This window comes from Helicoverpa zea, chromosome 1, assembly GCF_022581195.2.
Source record: "Helicoverpa zea isolate HzStark_Cry1AcR chromosome 1, ilHelZeax1.1, whole genome shotgun sequence".
In the NCBI taxonomy this organism is placed as follows: Eukaryota; Metazoa; Arthropoda; class Insecta; order Lepidoptera; family Noctuidae; genus Helicoverpa; species Helicoverpa zea.
Genome location: NC_061452.1, coordinates 10,108,057 through 10,123,341, shown reverse-complemented (window position 1 = coordinate 10,123,341; position 15,285 = coordinate 10,108,057). Strand labels below are relative to the sequence as shown.

The window sequence follows — 15,285 nt, the reverse complement described above, 5'->3', positions numbered from 1 at the left end:
CCAACAACCTTTCTATATAATTTAGCTTAGTGCATGACTTACAAAACTTTATGAGTATGTGACCTAAACTGAAAGTAAAAAAAAGCGTTCGTCATGATAAGAAAAGAAAAACTCCATTGTTGCTAATAATATTTTTAATTTTTGTAAAGTTTTTGACCGTTAAAGCCTATTCACAGTAAATTGATAATTTGAGAAGCAAATCCAGGTGCTGGCTTGTTGGTAATGAAAGGTCAAGCTTCGGCCATTGACGTGGAGACCAGACTGACATTATCATCGCATGCACAAATACGATATGCAGTTGCATGTCCTTGTCTTTTGTTTATATACTTATGTAAACAATGTTTAAATGTTGTTTATTAGTTATCAGAATGTTGTTAAAAATAAAAGAAGGTAAATAAACTGGTTTTTAATTTTAAAAAGCTTTTCTCTAGTTTTACTTTATTCTCTATAAGAGGCATAATAAATTTCTTTACTTTTAATTTAACCCTTAGGTTTGCTCTTCTAGTTGGGAGCTAAAACGATTTGACTCACCGTTTAACTACGTTTGATAAAGTCCAATTAATACAAAAAATGTAGCTGTGTATTTTTTTTTTACTTTTGTTCATAAAGCATATTAATTTACAAGCTTAAATCGAAGCACCTATTCTTAAATCGAATAAGTAATTCCCGTAATTCCATTTAGGCAACTTACATTATCAGCGTGAAGATATGACACTTGTCACTGTTATGTTATTTAGGTAAACACACATTACTATTATTTTTAGATTAAAGTACTAAACAGGTGGTCGGAGTAAGTCAGATAGTGATCTAGACTTCCAGTTAATTACGCTAATTATTTATGACATAGCACGGTATCGGTGAATCACTTCATTTCTAGTTAAGTTAGTATATCAGTCAGGTTTATTCGATAGGGCAATACGTAGGTATAATACTATAAGTATTCCTAATATATTTTTACTAGCTTCCGCCCTCGACTTCGGCCGCGTAGAGTTCGGTTATATCGCGTTTCCAAGAGAATTGTTCAAAAGTCCGGGATAAAAACTATCCTATGTTCTTTCTCATTAAAATCCGTTCAGTGCTTTAGACGTGAAAGCGTAACAGACAGACAGAAGACAGAGTTACTTTCGCATTTATAATATTAGTAGGGATGTTTATATCTAATATATTTTTTTGCTACCCGAATGTTAGTGTTACCAGGTAAAAACCTACTGCACAAAATTAACTTATTGAATTATGTCGTCTGGTTGCCCTGGGACGGGATGGAATCGCTTTGGGAGTTAAGAAACTTTCATATAGCAGCCCGTTATCTGGTAATTGGCGGTGTTTTACCCCCGAGCCCGGCTGGGTACGTAAAGCCGACGTCGCCGAATGCTATTCAGCAGCAGTCGTTACAATTCAGAGGCCGTCAGGCGAATTTGAGAAAACTCTGAAACCAGAACTTCTTACTCGTACGTAGATGATTCAGTTCCGGGATCCCGGGATTCCGACATATTTTCAGTCCCGAAATTCTCGGGATTTTATTCAAGGAATCCCGGGAAAGTACTAGATAACGCTGATATGTATTGTATATGGCCACTAACTTTGGGCTATAATTATACTTACCTACCTAGTTAAAAACAATGTTTTAGCAATCTTACGAGTAAAGTTTGAGAAAGTTATATTCGCGTTCTGAGATATTCCGTTGTGAACATCCATTTTAATTAGTTTAGGGAATAATCGGGGTAGAAAAGTTCAATATTTACGATAAATCATCAACAATTGACAACATTGCATTATATTTACTTACAATATCTTAACTTACTTACGAAGAACGAATAAACCATGAATCCAAAAAATTTAAAGTCTACAGGTCGACTTTCGGCGTAATCGAACGAACCTTTTTAGTAACATCGTGCTTCCATAGGTTGTGTTGGTACTATGAATAGATATGAATACAGCTATGAATTGACTTTCAATCATTGCGTCTATCTACTTCCTTCCTGAAAACAACTTTACTTAATAGCCTTTTTTTATTGAGAAGCCTCAAAAGAAAGTAGCGCCTAACATAATTCATCAGAGCAATCGCTCAATCAAGTTCAATTGCTTACAATGTAGGCTCAACGTGCGTTTAACATTTGTGCACAAGCGGACAAAAACCATGCTATTTACAAACACAATTACGTGCCCCAATGCTATTGCATTGTTGCTTGTTAATATTCAATATCTTTTGTAACAGAAGTCAATTTTAAACAAGGTCTCTTAATTAGGCACTTACGTAGGTAGTGTCTATTGATTGATGTAGAAGGAACAACAAAAGGGCATTATTATTTGTCATTCAAAGTACCGTAGCTTTAATTGTTTACTCAAAATACGTTATTGAGGAAACGGAAAAATATGCAGATGCCTACAATAAAGCCGGAAACCAAAGTAAACACCAAATAACTGAGTAATAACTGTACCTATCAATCTTACCTATCTATAACTATCAAAAATGTATCATCTATAGGTAAATTGATATCACAGTAACAGTGTTATCTTTTGTTTTGTAGCTCAAGTTTATTTATTATCTTTAATGAATTTCACGAGATGATGACTAATTCCAAAGAGTAAATACTTAATAATAAACTTAATAATTTGAGGTCATGACATTTCATTTCGTAATGTAATATTTCATTCAGAATTCCGACAGAACTTGACTAAGGTTGGAAATGGGTTGGAAGGATTAAAGCTTGGAGCTCTGGAAGTATACAATATACGTACTAGCATAAAACCTAGACTTATTCAGGAACGCTGTCATGACATGTAAATTATTGCTTCAGAAATTGACACAAACATCAGTGTGACATGTAACCTACAAAATTACAAGCCTGTAATGAAAAGCTAAACCTTAAAAAAACATGGAAAGAGCTAAGTCAACTAAGGAACATAAAATTTGCGCAAAAATGCTGCTTGCACACATAACTAATTGTGAAGAAAATTAGCATGAAACCATATCGCAGATCAAATAAAGTGTTCATGGTTGAAGTATGATCAACATCAGTCTTGTAGATAGATTTATAGATAGACAACTAGAACTTTGTACGAAAGAAAAATGTTCAGACGGAGACCAAGCCGTTTCGGAGAGGGTTTTTACACTCCATTTCGTGAAAGGCTGGCGTTGAGTGGCCATTGCGCCCGGTGGAATGAGTCCCGTGCAAGAGGTTGCGCTTCTACTATCCGTGAGGTGGATATTTGACCTCGACTTTAAACTGCCTTAAATATTTACGATAGCATCTCTATAAAGATGAGGAGGCTCAATAGTATCGGCAACATTGTTATAATAAACTGTCGTTTTGCACTAAGTTCGATCCATCTATGTTGCTGCTTGTTGATCATATTCTTTCATTCTCATCATTCTCATAATCGTTATTAACGTTATGGATTCATGACTCACAAGACCCAATGATACCTACAATGATTTTCAATTTCACCTGAGATTAAGGAACCAAAGGCCACAAAAAATTAACTGCTTATTTTGTTTCCAGCAGCTACGGTCGGCGACGAGGCTGGGTCGCATGCGCGTGCTGGCCCGGGAGTTCGCGGGCGACGTGCGCTCGCTGTGGCGGTACGGAGCGCCCTTCCCGACCTTCCTTAAACTCATCGGCACGCTCATACTCTGCCTCCTCGTCGTGCTGCCTCTAGTATACCCTGTGTTCGTCGTCGCAATCACTTACTTCACTTACGAAAGCCTTTTCTTGAGGTGAGGTTTACTTCTCTTTAAAATTCAATGATTATAACAACCTCTTGGGTCTGAAAGTGTAAAATTATAGTATACGTATACGTATCATGCCAAGTGTGTACTACAAATTTTATGACCGACTCCAAATACCTGTTCATCAAGAGCTGGTTACCCGCATCACCAGTTCCGAACATCGTTCTAACGCCATGCTCTCTAGGCCCGTCAATCAGTAGTGACACATTGATAAGAGTAATTTTCACAGCTGGTGGCTGGACGAGCCAGGGCGGTTCATGCCGACCGCGATAGCTCGGAGAGCGATCTCCGCCGCATTTCGTCCTGCCAGCACACCTGACGTGTGGAAGGTCCGTGAGGTGCTCACTCGCGGCATCCTCCTCACGCACTCGTTAGCCACCTCCGTTGACTACCTCTGCGTCATGCAAGGACTCCTCGATGAAGCCTAGAAATGACAACAACTACCTATCAAACATTATAACCAAATAGGTAGTCAAATTAACAAGGTTCATTGACTTTTCCTTTCAATTGAATAAGTAACTGATATCATTATTTAGTATTAAACTACATTCACGCCTAATGTATTTTTTTTGCTATTTTTACAATTTACTTTTACTGCCAATTTAGATTAAGTAATAAAAACATTATTCTTCTCTTCATGAAACCATTGCAACTATTGTCTATTCACGTGGAAAATCTAACTTCACTGGTAAATAGGCATGCATAAAACAATTAATTAGGAACACACAAGGACTTTTCGTTACATGTAAGCCTATTAGTTCCGATGTTTTAAACATTATGGGTCATGAAAAGAAACCATAAAAAATTTACTAACTCATTTACATTTGCAATTTTGAGGTGAATAGGAAGCGATAAGTATTTAAATTGATTCCGCGTCGCAACATTGAAGAAGAATAAACTATTTTGTTATCTATCATCATCAATAGAAAAGTATGTTCAAAGAAAATGGACGCGTGCATACTGAACAATCCTCGACTTGCAGAAGTGCATTACGTAAATATTTTCCTTTGCAGGTGTAATGCCACAGTCTCGGTTGTTCCGAAGAAACAATTAAGTAGGTAGTATCGTTTGTAAATTCTTAAGAATAAGACGTTCAATTAGCATTTTTGATTTTATGATTATATAATTTCTATGCAATTAAGTAAATCAAAGAATAAGTTATGTGATATCTCAAAAAGCTAGTGATACCAATAAGCTATTATAGTGTCATCAACTACTATATAATTAAACTTATTGTTTTCCAGTGATAAGTGCTAAATATAATAATGTTAACAGATATATCAGATCAAGTGAATAAGGCACTCTTTGCTTTGCTTATTTATTTCTTGCTAAATTTGTAGCTGAACTCATATTCTGATATCAGTTCAATCAAATAATCTTCCCTCCTAACAATAGATGAAGCCAGTTCTTTTTATTTGATAACACTGATATCGTACTTCCGATATCGACAAAGTTTCTTAACTTTGTACCTGTTGTGTAACCAAGCTGCGTTAGCATGACAAAACACGATAATCCCCTGTCAGCGAATACCCCTCTCAATGGTTTATCTTCAAACTATCGGCTTCAGAATACTTGATTTATCTCACCGGCAAAAATTCTGGGGCACTTGACGAGCTAACCTGTGTCGCTGGGTGTCCGGCACACAACAGTTCGCCGGAGGAGGTCGACGGCGCAACACGGAACCATGGCGATGTCAGGCTGGACCATACTCGCGCTGCTGGCGCTCTGCCACTCGTAAGTTTGTTTTTATACCGTTAAATAACTGCACTCGCTTTAAAAGTCAAATGCACAAGCTTCTTTTCAATTATTTACTTGAGTATTTGAGGTCAATAACAGTTGTAAGAAGGCCAAGATAAAGATCGTTAAAACATCGCGATACAGTTTTAATATTTTTATCGTTTGGTCACCAGATGGTTGCACTCCATAACATGCATGAATACCTTATCAAGTTAAAAAGAAGTCGTCGCTATAATGTCTTTAGAACCTGAGTTATTACAAGGCTCTCAGACAAGCCGAAAGGCGCCAAGTTTAAAATCAATTCGAAAGTTATTCGAATAGAACTTTGAAGCTGATCTAGATCAAAAAATTATATCAAAGCAAAGTGAAACTTTGTCAATAGCCTTAACCGTTACCTATGTATCAAACGGTTAACAAATATATAAGATATTATATCGGGGACAGATTTCAATCAAGTTCACTCGTGGATCGATTTTTACTGTCCATTGTTACACAGAGTGCAAGGACATGTCTCTTTGGGTATCGAAACAAAGTTAGGCTAAGTTAGTTTTGAATATTCCTAATTCAACAACTCAGTAATTGTTTAAATGCCAAAATGTGTCTATCTGTCTAGCAGCTTGTTAATGAATGCCGATTCTTAAGTAAGCTACCGACTGAAGTTTGTGTTTTGGAAATGATAAATACTTTCTTTGGCACAAATAATTAGAAAAGGAAAAAAATAAGTGGCCAAATAATTGCTCAGCGTGTTCCGTTCCCACGGGCATAAAATGAACCGAATAGAATAATGTAAAACGTTTCAAAAAAATCAAAACAATTTGATAATTTCACGTGTTTTGCTCCATGGGATCGATATTTTCGATGACACAATCTTATCTAGTCATCTTAATTCTATCTCATAGTTTAGAACTCCTGAAGTACCGATTCGAATAGCGATAAAAGCTATCGATTCCAATATCCATATAAATAAAGTCAAATAAAGTCGATTGGAAGACAAAGTATAGCCAATGGAAGTCAAAGAATTTTAAAAAGTCAGAAGTAAAGTCACCTAATACAGGTACCAGATTTTCATTAAAGGAAAATATTTTCACGATTATTTTTTGTCGACTTTATAGTTTGGAGCTAGGTGAAAATGATCATCCTATCCGTATATTTTATATTACGCGATGCATTGCGGAACTGATACCATACGAGGTCAATGAACCTTCTCAATGGCAACTGGCACAGACCCACAGAAGTTATAACCACTATACCTTAAATAGTTGCAGAAAACTATTGGGTCAATTAGATAACTATAGGTCTCATCATTATTCATTAGCTCAATCATTAATAAGGTACAGTCAACTTCAGGTCAGTGGTAACAGTTTTATAGGAAAATCGTACTTATTATTACTGAGTTAAGGTGCATGAGAGTTACCACTGATGTGCCGTCAACCGTACAATGTAATTCCTTTAATTGACTAGAGGAAGGTTAATTATTATTTTAATTTTACCCCGTGAAAACAAGACCTTACCTTGAGAAAGACGCACAAACCATTTTATGCGAACGATTGTGTGATGCATACTAACGATACATTAATTGGCGTACATGATATGCATTTAAAAATAGCTTTTGAATATCAAGTTATTTTTATGTCGTACTTAAATATCTTAAAGTACCTACTTACATAAATAAACGAGTGTTTGATATTGAGTATTTTTGGATCGTTTGTTTAGTGTGAATAATTTGCTCTCTGGACGAAGACCGAGCAGCATTCACTTTATAAGCTCTTCATAGGCTCACGAATTGGTCTCTATTGTCTTTTCTTCCTTCTGTCTTTTACCTCCATTATCATGGCTTGTGCAGAAAATTACATATTGAATATCTACTTATTTTATTAAATGAGTTGTATTTCATGACATTTCAGAAGCATAGCATTTAGGAAGTTCCCTGAAGGGTTCACTTTTGGTGTGGCAACTGCTGCCCATCAGATCGAGGGGGCCTGGAACGTCAGTGGTAAGTTTACTAACACTTTTTACGGGGTTTTAAAAAAAGGTCTATGGGCAGTTGAAAGGCGTGCTGGCTCTTATAAACCACAGCTAGGGCATTACTAGTAGATGAACGAGGGAACGAGGGATCGCAGGTCCCTTCGCAACTGACTTTTAAATAAAATCTTTCTACATGAGAGATCATTCACATATCGTCTTTGGCCATAACCTATCCTAAGTTCCTGCCTCTTGCTACTTACCAAATAATTTATAGTTAAGCCACACCCTCACGTGATATTAAAATCTGCTGAGTCATTGCAATATGTTCAATCGTTATTTAGAAGAAATATTGGGCACTTTTTGTGTTAACTAGATGATCAAACTTGTATCTTTATTGTTTAGTCAAAAGAGTAATGGGCATGCATAAAATAAATAAAATTTTGTTGGTTATATATTTTTTTGCATTGTCATTATGCTTATAATAGGTATGTAAAAAACTGTCACAAATCTTATCTTGATCAGGTATTATGGTGTCTGTCTTGACAGATATTCGATCAACATTTATCAGTTAAAGTATGTGTTTTGGATAATCAGAAAAACAAGATGTTTGTTTCACGAAATAGTATGTAGATAACATCATCATCTAACATCATTATCGCACCATGTATTTATTAGACTACACTACTGATATAAAATAATCTATTCAAAATACCTACCTAGTATTGTAAAGATTTACTTACGTTACTGAAAGGCCCACGGTCTGTTTATCGTCAAAGCCTAAACAAAAAGAATTTCTCAGGAATAGGATTACAATATTATTACTCACTTACTCCGCTGACTCTTTAAATCGTCGGGTAAATCCACTAGAATACTGAAAAGGAAAAATTGTTACATCATTTTTCAGGCAAAAGTGAAAATGTCTGGGACCGTTTGTCTCACTCGCGCCCCGAGATGATCGCCGACGGCACCAATGGTGACATCGCTTGCGACTCCTACAACCGCTACATGGAGGATGTTGAGGAGCTGACCTACCTCGGCGTGGACTTCTACCGGTTCTCACTGTCATGGGCTCGCATCCTGCCCACCGGCCGCATTGACGTCGTTAACCCCGACGGCATTCGCTACTACAACGACCTCCTTGATGCTCTTGCTGAGAATAATATCGAACCCCTCGTAAGTTCACTGAACATTTTTTATATCAATAAAGTTTTGTTTACAACTTTGTAGCCGTTACTAACAGTCTTTACGGATTGAAAATGATAATAATTATTTGTGTGTGGTTAAAATGAATAAAATTATATTTTAGGTCACCTTATTCCACTGGGACTTACCCCAAGCACTACAAGATCTTGGAGGTTGGGCAAACCCTAAGATGATCCATTACTTCCGTGACTACGCCGACTTGTGCTTCAAAGAGTTCGGAACCAAAATCAAATCTTGGATTACCTTCAATGAACCTTATGAGATCTGCGAAGATGCTTATGGTGACGAGAAGAAAGCCCCAGCAGTTGACAGCCACGGTGTTGGCTGCTACTTGTGCAGTGACACTCTGCTGAAGGCTCACGCAGAAGCTTACCACTTGTACAACGAAACCTACCGCCCTGTTCAAAACGGAAGGATCATGATCTCCATCAACTCCATCTGGTATGAACCTAGCGACCCTGAAAGTGCTGAGCAAGTAGCGCTTGCTGAAGTGGCTAACCAATTCAAGGTAAAGTGACTATTACAGATGCAATTCAAAACTATATTTTTTCTTTTCAAATACAATTTTAACCAAAAACTTATTGTCTAGTTCGGTTGGTTCGCCCACCCAATTTTCACCTCTGATGGAGGATACCCATCGGTCATGGTTGACAATGTAGCCCGCCAGAGTGCTGCTGAGGGCCTTTTGAAATCCCGCCTGGAGCAGTTCGATGCATACTGGATCCAGAGGATTAAGGGCACGTCAGACTTCCTGGGTATCAACCACTACACCACGCACTTGATCACCGGCGCTGGTGTCGACCCTATCGCTAAGTCACCCTCGTGGTTGAAGGATATCGGCGCAGTTACTACTATGGAAGTCGGTGGTGATTCAGCTTCAGAATGGCTTCGAGTAAGTTTACTTTTAGTGAAAACATTTGTATAAAATGCTAGGAAACATAGATTCACGATTTAGGTACCTTGAGTTTCTATACTGATTGGACTAAATAATTACCTGCAAAAATTTAGAAAACTAGTTTTAATCTGTTGACAGAAGAAGTTTACCATTATATAATGTATAGATAGTTCAACTCAGATTTGCGCGCGGCCCTATGTGTGCGTCGGCTTGTAAATATGCAACTTTCATTCGTGTGACAGTGACGTCGTCCGAGCATGACGTGTTCTTATCGCTTTTTGTTATGGGTACAGTCGTTTACGAAAATGTCTAGTTCTTCACGGAGAAAATGTTTAAGGAGTCAGGTAGCGTTTCAAAAAATGAAACAACATTCAAAGCTTTTTATTATTACATTTTACAGTTTTTCATTATTTTCTCATAAGTTTTTTCAAATTGACGTTGACAGTATCTAAGAAATAAATGAGGTGAAATATCTAAGATGAATTAAATACTCCTTACATATTTTCTAGATCTCGGGGGTACGCGGACAATAAATAAAAGTGTGGACTAGGAATGTAAAAAGACGTATAATCTAGTATAATAATGTAAACAAAATGTGTGGGGAATTTTAAAAAATAATATTGCTTCGCATAATGTCGACCAAAATAAGACGGAAATAATGAAACTCATAAATGAACGTTTAAGTCATATTGATGAAGGGATGTTGGATAATACTTGTCGACATGTACAAAAGAAAAAAGAAAAATACTATAGACATTTAGACATGGAGTCAAAATTTATAATTTACCTCGGTGAGAGTAGCGAATCCGAAAATTCATCATTTGATTTTTCAAGTAGCGATTCAGAATCATTATAAATAAATAAACATTAAATTACGTAATAACTGTTTTTCTTTAAACAGCCGTAACCCCTAAATAACTGTATTTGTACCCGACTGTACCTCTTGTCACGCACACAAAGTCACTGTGTATGTACAAGGGTTACCCACACATAAGGCCGCGCGCAAGACTGAGTTGAACTTACTATACATAGGTATCATATTGATATTATTTTAGTTAGAGTTTAAGGATTTGAAAATGAATTTCAGGTAGTGCCAACTGGCTTCGCTAACCTGCTGCGTTGGTGCAAGAGCTCATACAACGACCCACCGATTTACATCACGGAGAACGGATTCTCTGACTACGGTACCTTGCTGGACTACGGCCGCATCAAGTACTTCAACGTAAGTGATGTGTCAAATTATGTCTATACTAATATTATAAAGCTAAAGAGTGTCTTTGTTTTTTTTTGCTTGAACACGGTAGTCTCAATAAGTGCTTAACCAATCTCAAAATCGTACAATGTAGTCTGTATGTAGTTAATTCCTAAAGACGTCTTACATATTGTCTGTATTGGCTCTTCAGTTTCAGTAATATAAGGTTTTCTTGAAAAGCCCTTACATTAATGTATGTACTTACAATTGATATGTTCGCAGGACTACCTGAATGAGATCCTGAATGTGATCTACGATGACGGAGTCAAAGTCCTCGGCTACACCGCGTGGACGCTCATGGACAACTTCGAATGGAGGGCTGGATTCTCGTAAGTAGTGTACTGTTGGCACATTTGGCACATGCCTACAATTTGTTTGAAGCAGGGCAGAATCAAAGTTTAATAAATAGGGCCCCTCTTTACACTATGGAAGAATTCTACAAAACTTAAATCACGGATCGTAACGACTGTTCAAATGTTCAAATATCAGCCGGGACTAACTTTAACATGCTTTCTGAAACACCGGGGAGCTTGTCATGACAGCATCGGGATCGGGGCCCATCGAACGAGGAGCTTATCATAGCCAGATGGGGACCCATCCAAGGACCGACCTTAAGAAAGTTCTGTTTTATTTTTTTCATATGTTAAAATGAATCTGTCTCCTCAGTGAACGATTCGGTTTATACTACGTGAACATCACGGACCCAGCGCGGCCCCGCAGGCCCAAGCTATCAGCTGAATACTTCAAGGAGCTGTGCGCAACGCGCGAGCTGCCGAAGGACCCACGCTTCTTCGAACCCAGTGTAAGAACCAAATGCTCACTTGATACTACAAGTAAAGGGGCTCTGTAGAAGTAGCTGGCTATGGAACTTTTCTACAACTTTGGACTTTCTTTTATTTCCTCGTGCCAATTTGTTGTATATGCTTTTAGTGGTAGAGGCTTTTTTAATTTAATGCATCCGGTTTTATACAAGTTGCAGTTGAATAAGACACATGTTTTGAAATGGTATCGATTTGATTGCGCTCCGATTTTTGATCTTAACCCTGGAGATGGGGAGTTAATGACTTGTCTAGTTATACATTTTTTATGGTTGCAGCATTTTTTACATCTGAAAGCTGAAAACTTGTAAGTTTTCTCACGTAAGTAGCTTGCGACTAATTTACGAATGTGAAACCCCTTCTATTTTTTAGAACTTTTTACAACCTACCGAAGTTATTTTCGTATTTTTTACGGAAGCACCTTCCAAGTGTTAAGTCAGGGTAATATTTTGGCGTAAATATATACTATAAAACTTTGGGCCTTTGATTGGCTTGCTTAAGATAGAAAAATAATGATAAATCATATTTTATCGAACCGCAAAACGATATCGAATCCAAGAAAATTTACCTAATCTTCTGTATATTCAGTCATATGATGTGTATTGCCTTGTAACATGTTCAGCTACTATTGCCTACTTGTAGATTATGCTTGTTTCAAATGATGTATATAGTTTGGTCTTTACCCTTGCCGTGTAAAATAGAAATGTATTAGCAACATGAAGAATTTTCACAAGGCACGGTGACCGTGCCGGACACTTTCACAATACATTTTTACTTTACACGGCTCGGCGGACGTACCGTGAACGTGTGCATGTGAATAAAGCCTTATTGTACGAAAGATATGTATCTTCTACCTTATTAACTCTGTATTTACTATTTAAAACCTGTGTATGTTTTATCACACTTATAGTTCCTTAGAACAGAATGCCGCTGTCGCTTCTTCTTAATTTTAATAGTCTGGTACGTAAGTAAATAGCATCCTGATTGTTTACTATTTACTTGAACTATCACTTTCTAATTTTCCTGGTACTTTTCAAAGTTTTTAGAAAGCCTACCTCCTAATTAATTTTGTAAATAGCATTACGAACTTAACATTGTTTTGACAGATTGCATACAACTGAAGCTGAGGTGTTGGGTCGAGCGTGGTAACAACTAGTATTGTATTATATTTGTATTAAAAGGCAGCATGTGTGCACTGCTTGTTATCGTTAACAAATAAATAATTTAAGCGTTTCTAAGACTATTCTTTCTTTTTCAACAGATAACAACACCCAGATCTGAATTGTAATATTTCATCATATAATTTTTATATAAATTGTGGGAAGTGAAATATATAATAGGTATTAAAACAAATATTTATTTAATTCATATAAGAATATCGAATTATTTACAATGAAATTATAGTAAATTAATAAGTTTGACACGTAATTTCATTGTTATAACATTGATACACGTAGTTACATACACTACATAGAAAACTTGCATCTGTTATCAGACTGAAAAGATATGTTTTTCATAAAGGCTATACTTAAGAAATAACTGATTACAGTGCGGGACGGCGATATTGCTCGGCATGAGTGTGTAGCGAGAGGCAGGACTGGAGTCGTGCGAGGCTCACACAACTGGAATGTTTGTGCACCGCGCCGCACAATATCGCCGCGCCTCCAACTTACTCACTCTTACAATTAATACACGACAAATACAAATATAAAGTATACAACAAATGGATCTACAGAATACAAAATTAAATGTATCATCAACCCAGCACCGTTACGTCTAATTACAATAGTTACACAGAGATGCTATTTATTGCTATGCGTCGCAACTGAAGATTACATTCAAGTCTTATAAGAATAATAGTACTTTTACTAATATGGCAAAGTTTTCAATGTAGCATTTGATATTAAAGGCCTAATTCCATTATCATATTAATCAATCAAGCTAGCTGAATTCAATACACTCATACAAACAATCTAAAGACTAGGTGGGCTTACAAAATTTTGAAATATTTAGAATTTTATATAATATGACGATGATTTGATGATTGATAACTAACATTAATGAAATAATACTAATATCATAACAGTAGTTATCGAAAATAGATTTTATATTTGTTGGCACCGATGCACAGTCTGCGTATAGGGCAGACAATAACAATGGTTGAGTAAGGCACTTAGGGGCAAAATTTAGAGCTCCAATTACTCCCTAAAATTAGCTAGCTAGCTGCACCCATACACTTGAATATTGCTTAGGTAGTCACATTGTTCACTTACAACCCAACTATAATAAGTAAACATAATAGTTGCCAACATTATTACCTACTTCATGATTAACTATAAAACTTAACGTCTATTCATAATCTCGAAAATTCACAAGGACGGTGTAAGTTGACAAACAACGTTCTACAAGTACATAAGTAGTTTATTTTCCGTCAAATCACTATTACATCAATAATTCGACAATAGAAAATTGTAAAAATATCTCAACATTATCTAAATTATTACAACAATAAATAATTTTTATCAAGGCACAATAAGGCACTGTTACATCAAGATGTTATCACAATCTTAATTTTAAAATATATCATAAAATATTGTTTGTTTGTCGATTCATAGAATACGATTTCCGATAGTCTCTGTGCAAAGAATATGGAAACTAAGTTCACGAATGATTGCGTTGCAACGCAACTACTTTCTGCTACGAAAGCAGGCTTGCAGCCACTCGCACCGCTAGCGACCTGACTAGCCATTCGTGATAGTCTTGCTACTGATTCGCGATACTTGGCTCCGGTCTCGTAGCTCATCTCTTACTTGAACTGCTTGAAACATAGAAACGATTCTACTGCTCACGTTGAAGATAAAGAGAGTTACTGTTTGCTTACATTACTTAGCATTATGTGCTAACCGCGATGAAAGGCACTAGTTTACAATACTTTATTACCAAGTCAAGAATTGCGATGAGTATGTGTTGTAAAGTCAGACATACAAATTCCACACATGTACCACCACAACGAAGTAGAACACTTATGATACTCACACGATTTTGTATTCCTATCTCATTCGAATAAATGCAGAGACAGAGATAAAACCAATTCTGCATAAAAGCGAGCAGATATAGTAGGGAACCGTGAGACCGATGCGGAGAAATCTTTCCAACTTACATTTGAACTGAAATATAACGTTACTGGCTAAAAATAACACGTGCTACACCCAAATGCATTAGTCCGCATCGGTCTAACTGTTCTGTTGGAAGCCATCGAACTGGTACTGAAAGTATCTACCTATCCTAAATCATAAGCACACAAAATCCCACATCAGTCATTACACATGTTATGCTATAATTGTCATTTTCAAAGTGAAATGTACACCATGGTCGTTACCGTTGTCACCGACACTGTATAGCGGTCGACGTCATGCAAGCGGTAAGTACGCTACGCTACATATAATACCTAATTTGAAAGTTTGTAAGCATGGAGCGCCTACAGCCACGTCAGCACGTTGTCGGGCTTGCTCGGCGTCGAGTTTATCAGCGATTGCACGTCGTCCAGGAGTATGTCGTTTGTGAACTCGTTCAACTGAAACGAAAATATTTTACAAATTATAACAAACATAAATTCAGCATTATCATTTCGTAGACTCCCCTACACTGATCTTTGTGAGGATAGTATCATTTAACTATGTTGTTT

General features: G+C 36.7%; 3 protein-coding genes across 7 annotated transcripts in view; 2 read left to right on the top strand and 1 right to left on the bottom strand.

Annotated features, from left to right (window-relative positions):
* The first annotated feature begins 3,070 nt into the window (after positions 1-3,070).
* On the top strand, positions 3,071-4,158 carry LOC124633778. The gene is made up of 3 exons (XM_047169115.1): positions 3,071-3,202; positions 3,504-3,718; positions 3,960-4,158. Exons 1-3 carry the CDS (start codon positions 3,071-3,073, stop codon positions 4,156-4,158), a joined length of 546 nt encoding a protein of 181 aa, XP_047025071.1.
* A 1,155-nt stretch (positions 4,159-5,313) lies between these two features.
* On the top strand, positions 5,314-12,833 carry LOC124630470 (myrosinase 1-like). The gene is made up of 9 exons (XM_047164432.1): positions 5,314-5,464; positions 7,372-7,460; positions 8,337-8,605; positions 8,739-9,143; positions 9,225-9,527; positions 10,618-10,752; positions 11,005-11,111; positions 11,449-11,584; positions 12,707-12,833. Exons 1-9 carry the CDS (start codon positions 5,415-5,417, stop codon positions 12,719-12,721), a joined length of 1,509 nt encoding a protein of 502 aa, XP_047020388.1. The 5' UTR covers positions 5,314-5,414; the 3' UTR covers positions 12,722-12,833.
* Positions 12,834-12,937: 104 nt separating this feature from the next.
* Positions 12,938-15,285, bottom strand: part of LOC124630553 (transcriptional coactivator YAP1) — a 33,343-nt gene continuing 30,995 nt past the window's right edge. For all 5 annotated transcript variants that reach the window (XM_047164547.1, XM_047164606.1, XM_047164743.1 and 2 more), the window contains one exon: positions 12,938-15,174. In XM_047164547.1, coding sequence (XP_047020503.1) covers positions 15,079-15,174 — 96 coding nt within the window. In that variant the 3' untranslated portion in view covers positions 12,938-15,078. The remainder of the gene's footprint in view (positions 15,175-15,285) is intronic.